The 10,200-nt window shown below is 46.3% G+C and overlaps 1 protein-coding gene across 1 annotated transcript in view; it reads left to right on the top strand.

The window, feature by feature from the left end:
- Positions 1–2,765: 2,765 nt before the first annotated feature.
- The window catches only part of LOC104410682 (guanine nucleotide-binding protein G(o) subunit alpha), a gene marked incomplete at both ends in the record, with an annotated part of 70,875 nt that continues 63,440 nt past the window's right edge, over positions 2,766–10,200 (top strand). The window contains one exon of the mRNA XM_010020927.1: positions 2,766–2,907. Coding sequence (XP_010019229.1) covers positions 2,766–2,907 — 142 coding nt within the window. The remainder of the gene's footprint in view (positions 2,908–10,200) is intronic.

Genomic DNA, 10,200 nt, shown 5'->3' with positions numbered 1-10,200 from the left:
GGCTGTGCTTTGAAGGATGTCAGCATGCTGCCCAGTCAGCAGTATAGCCACTGAGGAATCACTGAGCCACTCTGCATGAGTTAATTCTGCCCCTTCGGCACAAGGAGCCCTGTTACTTGATAGGGAGCTTACTGGCCAGGAGTGTTTAGAAACAGTAAGTGTTTAGAAGTGAAAATGTCAGGCAATAACTTTATGGCACAAGGCCAGAGGTGGTTTAGATTCTGAAGAAGGCCATTCAGCCCTCTTTGCCATATCAAGACCCTAGCTGATGCCTGTCAGTGAAGGGCAGAAACAAAGCCAGCCTGAGGTGCGGGCATCACTCCGATCTTCACCAGCATGGTCAATAGCTGGACCAAGCAGATCTCGACTGCATCCTCTTGTGGCCTTTACACTGCCCCTCATGCCTGTCCTCACCCCTTTCTTCATTGGCACAGGTTGCCCAGAGAAGCTGTGCCTCCCCCATCCCTGGCAGTGTTCAAGGCCAGGTTGGACAGAGCTTGGAGCAACCTGGTCTAGTGGAAGGTGTCCCTGCCCATGCAGGGAGTTGGACCTGGATGAGCTTTAAGGTCCTTTCCAACTCAAACCAGGCTGTGGTTCTGTGATTCTTATCCCACTTTTATGTTTCCTTCTCTTAGTTGACCCAGAAGCAACATTCAGTCTCCCCTGCCCCAGATCCCAACCCCAAGCCAACCAACCAGAAAGAATGAATTATTTCTGTCAATGCTTTCGCTAACCGCCTGCCTGCCTCCCACAGGGCCCCGCTCTGCCAAGCTCATTGCTGTCATGTTCAGAGCTGGGAGGAACAGTGCTGTGCAGTCTTCCTTGAATGTGAACAGGATTGATGCAGATCCCTGTGCTATGTGCCAGCCATAACTCTTCAGGTTTGACTACAACTTTTGACAAAGAACACATTTCCCAGAAGTTCTGCAGCTTGTCTGAGTAACAGTAAATGATCCATGAGATCCAGTGCTGACACACAGTTCTCTGGCTCCTCTCCTTCCCCTGTACTCAAATGGTGCTATTCCAAACCTCAGCACAAGCACTGGATAAAAGCTACGGAATACAAGGTCTGCTATTGCCCATAACTCCTCATCAAAATCAAAACCAGCTATAGAAGGAATTTTGACAAATTTACAAGTCTGGATTTACTAAGTCAGAAAGGTTTTTCCCCAGCCCTGCTCTTCTCAGCCTAGTTGAGACAAACCAGCAGCCCTTTGTGCTGTTCCCAGCACCGTTTCTCCTTCCCGGAGCTGGGGTACCCGAGCGGGGGGCTCTGCCCAGCTCCTAGGATCAGTAGCTTAAAATTTTCCTGGACATCAGTTAAATCTGAACTACTGCCTGTCTTGGGCTGTCTTTACTTGTAGCCATATTTTTCCAGGACTCAGAGGGTGTTGGAGCAGCTCCTCCCAGGAGCTCAGTGTTCAGTGATGTGTGAGCAGAGGTTGTGGTGCAGAGAGCAGAGAGTCAGCCACTTGTGTCAGAAAACCTTTCGTGAGCTGCACATCAGGGGAAGTAGATCTATGCCTTTGTCAGCATGTTTCTATCAGCCTTGTTCTTCATGTAATCATCTGTTAACAACACAGGTCTGGCATCCAGCCCCATTTTGCACCACCATCCCAGCACTGTATCTGTTGCAAGCTCACTGTGATGCCTGCTAGCACTGCCTCTCCCTGTGGGGGTGCCAGCACTGGTCAGGATCTTGTTTGGTGTGCATCTGATTTAGAAAGAAAGGAAACAAACCCCCATGTTATTGACAGGATGAGAGGTTTTACCAGTGACCAGAAGGACTCCCTTGTCCAGTGAGATCTGAGGATGAGCAAGCAAGGACTTCATTTTGACTAAGCAGGTCATCCTCCCTGCTGATATTTAAGAGACAGGATCATAACTTATGTCTTCACTGAGAAGAATTGTTGTCAAACACAATTAGCTCTGCAAATCTAAGCTGTCTTCTAGACACACCAGGCTTAGTTCTGCTTAGTTTTTGAGTTACTTAGAGTTGAAGAAACTATAGGGTCAATCTTCTGACCTGAGCAAAGGACTGGGAGAACTTGCTCCATCATTCTTTTTTGTGGAGTTTAATAGAGACTAACACACAGAGCTATCACTGCAGTGTGAGGAGCTGATAGGATGTGGGTCTCATTCCCACCTCACTTGAAGAAAGGATAACATAACATGCCTCGAGACAGCAAAACTCCCAGCACAGTTCTTAAAGGAGAGGGAAGGAGGGAGGAGGCGTGGAGGGTTGTAAATATTTTTTAAGAGCTACACAGCTAAGTAACTTCTCATATCCATGCCTTTGTCCCTCATGCTTTCAAGGGTATTTCAACTCTAGTTCCTTTCGTAAGGCACCCCAGGTGCCTTTCAATTACTTGTTTCTGTGGTTAAGATCTGATGGTCATTGTAAGCGTTGAAAATATTTCCATGCATTTTGACAGGGAAGGTAATGTGGGACCTGGCACCCCCATTCCATGTGAACATGAGGCTCTCTGGGCTCTGGCATTTGCAGTTTGGTTGGGAGGGACGTACTATATGTACCGACCCTGCACAAAACCTCCTTGAGAGAGAGCTAAAAGGATGCTAATTCCAGGCACTGGGCTCAGACACACGACTGGCGAACAACCAGAAAGGTTTAAAAAGAAATGCTGACTGAATTAAGTGAATCGAGCTGGCAGATGTGCTCTTCAAAAGAGCACAGTTCTCTTTGAAATGCCTCCCCCATTGAAATGACGTTCTCAAGAGGTTTTTGTCCTTTGCATTTTCTTCAGGATCATCCATGAGGATGGCTTCTCTGGAGAAGATGTGAAGCAGTACAAGCCAGTGGTCTACAGCAACACTATACAGTCACTGGCAGCGATTGTACGTGCCATGGATACCTTGGGCATCGAATATGGTGATAAGGAGCGACGGGTAAGTTAAAATCACCACTGCTTGGGTACAGAGAGCTGAGCACCTGGAGACTCCAGAGCACAAACAGGAGGCATTTGCACAATCTGAGTATCTTAGAGGGAAGAGGAGAGTGGGGGGAAGATCTGCATCTCTGCTGTACGCTTATTGCACACGCAGGTTGTGCAACCAACCGAAGCACAAAAACAATTGCATATGACATGCCATTTGTACACCTACCCTAGGAAGTGTAGCCCTAGAGACCAGTATGTTACAACAGCCACAATCTCTAATTCCCTGGCACTAGCCAAGCCAGCACAAAACAATTTTGTTGCCTAGGGACAGCCTAGAGAGGGGTACTGGGGAAGATACAGGGAAACAGGTAGAACGTGCTAGATCCACAGGCTGCCAGGAGAGGTATCTTGGGGAGAAATCTTGCTGCTGTTCAAATTCCCTCCACCAGCCTGCCCTGGCAGGAAAGCTTTTGGAATTGACTTCAGTGAGGACTGGACTGGCTCTTATGTACCCTAAACAGCAATTTCACTTGCAAACAAGGGGATGTACTACTTCAGTGAGGTATGTATGTACAGCAGGCAGCAGTATTAGCATGTGTCTTATCAGAATAACTGTGATGTCTGGCAGCCTCCTCATGCCACACACCTAGGCCAGTCTGTCCTTTTACAGTTGCCACTCTGTTGTTACTTTAACCAGCATCCTATTTTTAAACAGTGGCTCCTCTGTGAGGTGCTCCTGCCAGCCGCTGCCTTTCCTTTTCATGTTTCTGGCTCAGACCAAGCCCACACAGAGAAAGTCAGAGCTCTAGAGAAGTCAAGACGACCCTTTTTGCATGCTGCCATCCCAGAGGAAGTGAAACTACTTGGTTTCACTGGAAATAAAATAATTTCAGATTGAAGACCTGGTAAAGACAAAGTCCTATATGCCACTGAGTTAGTCAGGACTATTTTTAGGTAGCTATCAAATGACAAATGTATGACATACCCCAAACTCCTTATCTGAGGGTTGATAATGAAAGCATTCACTAGAAAGGACGCCAAAATCCTGCTGTGGTGTTACTGTATGAAGAGGTACCCTGTCGCAAAGGGTTATTTCGATTTCTTTGCATGTAGGGATTTTTCCCACAGGAACCCTAAATCCTGGAGACGTTTCCATCTCAAACATACAGATGATACCATAATGGAGTTCTTGTGAGCTTGCCGAGAACTAATGGTGATGGCTTTCAAACGGAATACATTAATCTGTTGATTACTCGGTGACTCAGCTCTCAGCAAGGCAACGTACCTTGTCTCAACTAAAAACCTATGCCCAGGAAAACAGAAACAAATCATTCTCCATGTCTGATAAACAGTCTGTGGCAGACAGCTTTAAAATGTAAAATTTCTTTTTTTTTTGCAATAGCTGAAGTCCTAGTTTGAGCAGAGAAGCTCAGCACTGCTTTAGTGCCAGGCCTGGAAAAGCATAGGGTATGGAGGGGGAGAGCTGTTATCAGGACTGCCAGGAATGAGAGATGGAGCACTGGGCTACACAAAACATCGTGTCTGTTCTTATTGCTATGGACAAGGTGCCGAGTGTTCCTAGGATCATATGATAACTCAGGCTGGAAAGGAGTTTGGGAGGTGTCTCACCCATCCTCCTGCTCACGCAAGGTCAGCTCTGAGGTCAGACCAGGTTGGTCAGGGCTTTATCCCATCAGGTTTGAAATCCTCTGAGTTTGGGGACTGCACAGCCTCTTTGGGCAGCCTGGTCCACTGCTTTGCTGTCTTCATGATGAAAAGGTTTCTCCTTATGCCTAGTGTGAAACATTCTTGTTTCAGTTTATGCTTTTGGCAGTAGAGATCATGAACTACACCTTGCAAAGTATAAAGCAAATTAGATTAAGTTCTCCCCAACATAGTTGCTCTAAGATATGAAGTCCTAGAGGAATTATTCCTGTCTTACAATGGTGTCATGCTGACTGTGTACAGACAAGCCTGGAACAAAGCATTATAAACCAAACAGTCTGGGAGGGCAAATTCAGAGTGTCTTCTCCCTTCATAGACAGGAGTAGTATTCCTTCATCTAGCAATCGATGCTTAGTAGATAAAGGGGAAAGAAACCAAATCTTGCAGGCTGTGGTCTTCCACTTGCTCCTTTCTTTTAGTCAACCTCCACAGAAAGTTGCTGGTATTAGTATGAAACAGTATTTATTTTAATCTTATGAAGAAGCACATGGCTTCCACTCCCCCATTTTTGTTATTAATGCACAGCTGCTTTAAAGAGAGACCATTACACAGGCGATTTGAGTATTACACTACATGGTTCATCCCTTTTCAAGCAAAGCTTTTCTATTTTAAAAGTCATTCCTCAGCCATGGGTTTCCAATGCAAATCTTTTAGCGGGGGATTTTCCCCTACTCATCACTTAAACCCCCAAGAGAAGAGAGCTTGGGAAGGGGAGCCGGGCCTGCAGCTGCTCAGCCTGGTTCAGGATTTCCTTAGGGACCACTCAGCTATTACAGCATCCCCCATCCCAACTTCATGGGAGATGCATCTACCCCTGTATCCCTTCCAAATGGCACCCTGATATGATTCAGAGAAAAAAAAACAACCCTCCTCTACTTAATAAATGTGAATGAGATGATTTGTGCTTTTGTTATTGAGGTAAAATAACTAAATCCTATCTCACTGTTCTCGTTTTATTCCTGCCCATAATTATACCTCCAGTCTAATAGAAGCAAATGACCAGAAGAGTCCAGATTAACCCACTTAGGCTTTTGTCAGTCGAAGTGAGATCAGTGTAGGAAATACGAGCTAATACGTCAAAATAAATCACAAAAAGCATATGTTCCAGGTCTTGCTGACCTCTTTGCTGATAAGAACCTGTCCCCAAGTTAAGAACAAAACAGTCTACATGTAGGTTTTCACTTTTATGTGTTTTTCTTGGTGCAGGGGAACAGGTTTTCTTACAGTTGTGCCTGGCTCAAGGTTCATAGCCTGAGGGCAGCACGTAGGTCCTTGTTTTGTATCCTTCAGCACAGGGAGGCAGGACCATATGGCACGTTACCACCGTGCACAACCCAGAAGGTCAGTCTGGAGCTCCATAAAAGCCATAAAGTGCTAAGTCACAAATCCTTTACATGTTGCAAGAGGGAAGGCAAAAAAGGAGCAGTCAGTGAGGAGACAGGAGGTGGCTACAGGAGGAGCAGCATCTGTGTGTATTCCTCATCTCCATGGCCATTGCTGCCCAAGGGCTGGATCACTCACTACCCAAGAGCAAGAGGGTACATGGAGGAAAAGGGGCAGAGGCTTGATCTTGCCTGGCTACACAAGACCCTCCGGCTGGCCTGTAGGCCACTGCTTAATCTTTACCTTTATAATCAGATTAACAACAGGAGAGAGTCAGGCCATAACATATAGCCTCTGGATTAAAAAGTTCTCTAAAGTGCAAATATATTAATAAAGAAAGCTCCTCACTGATTCCCTTTCACTGCACCAAGGTGGAATAAATAGGAAATGGAGATTTAAAGCCAGGAATCCAGAAGTTGGCACAAGTGTTTGGATCTGATCAAGCAGGAAGGGCAGGGAAGTGATGGATTTTCATCTTTCCATTTGAAGAGACAGTTCTATAGTCTGGCTTTTGAAATCCCAGCCAGAAGAAGCATAAAGGGTCTTCCTTGGTGGGTCAATGCTGACCTCAGGAGCTGCTTGGAAATCCAGCACCTATGATCCCACTGCAGGCTGGTATGGAAACCGCTGTAGAACGTGTTCATGTTAGCATAAACCAGACAGAAACAGGCTGAAATTGTTCAGAAATCACTCAGCAGAGAATCCCAGTACCAGTAGTGTGGCTCAGTTACAAGTGTCTGAGGTGGCAGGGTCACAGGTCCAGTGCTCTGGGGCCGGAGGTGGCAGGCAGTGACCTTCACATTGAACTTGTTTCCCAGCAGGAGTCTGGAGGTGTCTCTGCTTCAGCTATGAAAGGGAAAGCAAAAAAGCTGCTAAAGCGTTAAAAAAAATTTGTAGGGAATTTTTTTCTTTCAGGCTTTGTAGCCAAATGTGTCTGTGGTGACCTTATGCTGTATACGGTGTGTAACTCCAGAACTGGGAGCTAAACAAATATGTACCTGGGACATTTTAAATACTGGCTAGTAATATTAAAAAATAAATCAGTTTAGTGTAGTTGAACAACCCCCTGAGGCAACTGGCAAAAGGAGCCATGTGCACTGGAGCTGCATCTAACCTGCTTCTGAAGAGGAGGATGTGTGCAGAAATCCAGAGCTTCCAGCCCATGCCCTCTGCACATGCCGAAGGTGATTTTAGGAGCTGCCCTCTTCCTCGCTCCTGCTCACTGGTGGCAGGACCAGGGACACAGCACTGTCACCTGCTGCCTTCCAGTCACTTCCAGTCTCCAGAGTGTAGGAGAAGCTCTCTTTTGTAAGAGTTGCTCCTCTGTGACTGGCTTTCCCGGCTTGTCAGATCAAGGTATTTGTGGATTTTACTTCATTTCAGGCAGAATCATAGAACTGTCTGGGTTGGAAGGGACCTTCAAAGCTCATCTAGTCCAATCCCCTGCAATAAGCATGGACATCTTCAACTAGATCAGGTTGCCCAGAACCACATCCAGCCTGGTCTTGAATGTCTCCAGGGATGGCACATCCGCCACCTCTCTGGGCAGCCTGGGCCAGTGTCTTGCCACCTTTGCTGTAAACAATTTCCTTCTCACATCCAGCCTGAATCTCCCTCTTTTAGTTTAAAACCATCACCCCTCATCCTGTCACAACAGGCCCTGCTAAAAAGTCTCTCTCCCTCTTTCTTATAGGCCCCTTTTAAGTACTGAAAGGCTGCAGTAAGGTCTCCCCAGAGTCTTCTCTCTCCTGTTTTGCCCTGCTGGCTCCTACTGCATGTCCCTAACCTGAGCTCTCTGAGAAATGCCAAAAGCTGTATAACTCTGGGGAGGGCAGGCGAAGTTAATCAGACACCACTGTGCTAGTAGGAAGTCCCAGCTTGCTGACTGGTAGCTGATGGGGTGGTCTGGTGGGTGGCTGTGGGATTCTTGGGTTTGTGCTTCTGCAGTGAGGATATGGCTTGTCCGCTATGGTAAGCGATGGGACCATAGAGAAGCATAACTTAGGGCTGCTTTGTGGAGGAGCAGGGTGGAGTGAGAGGAAATGGGAAATGAAGCTGCAGCTGAAGCCTGCATGTTCTGTACTGGGTCTGCTGGCTTCATCACTGTAACAGCACTGGACAAATATTTCAGCCTGCCTTTCACTAAGGTGTGAAGTTCTTTCAGTCTCTTTCCTCAGAACCAATGCCACCTTTCTCACATACCCTCCTCTCTCTTTGTCCCCCCACGAGGTGCATTCCAGTTACCATCATTCATAGTTTTGAGCAATAGAGACAGATAAAAGGCATGGCATTCTTGAGAGGTGGGAAACATAAACCAGAAAGGAAAGTACTTGTTGTTTTCACAGCCTGCCTTGTTGCTGGGGAGATGCTTGGCTTATTCAAGAAAGGCTCGTTGTTGCTGCCTGAGATGGCCAATGTATTGGGAATCATTGCTGTAAAATGAGGGTGCGGGAGAAAGATGGAGACAGCAGAGAACAAGGGAAAGCCTAGAGTAAGCTGTGCCTGCAGTCATAGTGCATGATCTGCGAGCCCCACTTTGGCAGTTCTGGGATCTCACTAACCAAAAGCTGTGCCTTCCACATCCCACTAACGTATTTTCCTCCTTTAGACATCCCTTGAGCCCCTGAAAATACAAAATCTTTCTCCAAGAAATGATCGCAGTAAAGTAACAGCAGAGCATGAAGATGGTTTATGATAGCCCTTTGTGCCAACTAAAAGAGCCTGAAACCATCTACTTCCTTGCCTTTGCTCTCATGCTTACGGAGAGTCAAACTCACTCATCATCACTAGACATCCCAGCCAAGTCAGCTGAGACCTGTGGCCACACTCTGGAGAGCTTGCTTTGCCACAGTAACAACAACAGGCTTGGCTTTTCTCTCCTGCAAAGCTGAAGTCATAGTCATCAAGTCAGTAACATTGGATGATCTACATAAAGCAAAAAAGATCACCCTAGAACCAGTGTCTGGTTCACTGTAGTCATGCTACTAATAAGGATAGCATTTAGAAGGGAGACAAAATAAGCTTGTGTCATGGCTATAAACAGAACATGGCTTGCTCTTGCAGAAAGGATTTGGCCTAGAAGAGTCATCCACATAAATAAGCAGGTTGGAGGTTGCCAAGTGCTCATGTAGAGTTTTACTTAGAGTAAGTTCGTCAATCTCTTTTCCAACCTGGGTAATTACAGCGGAAAACTGGCAATTCATTGAAGGCTAAAATGTGATCTTAGCTCTGGCACAACAGCTATTTATAGGACAGCAGTAGTGATGATGAACAACAGTGAATCCCAGCCTTCTGCAGGTGTGTCACAGTGCTTGTGAGCAGGATAAAACCCTGAGTTCATGAGGGAGGGAAATCATACTGGCTCTGAGGAAAAGGGGAGGGATGGGGACTCCATATAGCCTAGAAAATGTTGCAGCAGGCAAGGGACTGAATTGCATGGACACAGTTGTACCCAGGAGCAGTATCAGCTCACCTTTCTTCCTGCAGATTATCAATCACTGACAGAGGTCTAAAACTCCAAAGTTCCCCAGGCTGGCCCAATGTTATACAATCTTAGTTCAAACTCATAAAGAATGAAGAAAGGTCGTGTGAAACAGAGCTGAAAGGAGGCAGGGATTGTGGGCGGCAGGCATGTAGTAAGTTGGAAGCGTGTGTCTTGTGGAAGGCTGCTATGAAGGTGCCACCTTGCCGAGCGGCTGATGTGCCAGCATGATGTTTTTCACATTGGTCCTACTTCTTATCAGGACGATAGCTATAATGTTGGCATGGCAACACTTTAATCCTTACTCAAAAGTAAACCCTGGGTCGGTCTGGTTTTTGGGTTCTCCCAGACAGCGTGGGTTGGTGGTGAATGGGCAGCAGTCAGGGACAGGGTGGGATTGTTCTCCTGGTCTGCCAGTCCATCTGAACAGTCAGAAACCTGTTTCTAAGAACACATTTCTAGGAAAAATGATGCACTGCAGCATCATTTCTAAGTGAGCCAGATGAGAATGAGTGATGCAATCACACCCTAAAATGCCACTAGAATCTGTTTCTTTGGTGAGCACTTGCCATCAGCCAGACACTGTAGATTGTGACAATTGCCATCCATGTTGCTTTCCCACGTCTGAGATTAGCTCTGTAGCTAACTGTCCTATAAAACCACTGACCAGAACAGATGCCATCAATTAAAACAAGCTTTTTAATTTTCGTTTAA

Source organism: Nestor notabilis, unplaced genomic scaffold (genome assembly GCF_000696875.1).
Source record: "Nestor notabilis isolate BGI_N333 unplaced genomic scaffold, ASM69687v1 scaffold10198, whole genome shotgun sequence".
NCBI classification, from domain to species: domain Eukaryota; kingdom Metazoa; phylum Chordata; class Aves; order Psittaciformes; family Psittacidae; genus Nestor; species Nestor notabilis.
This window is presented reverse-complemented; position numbering and strand designations above follow the sequence as displayed.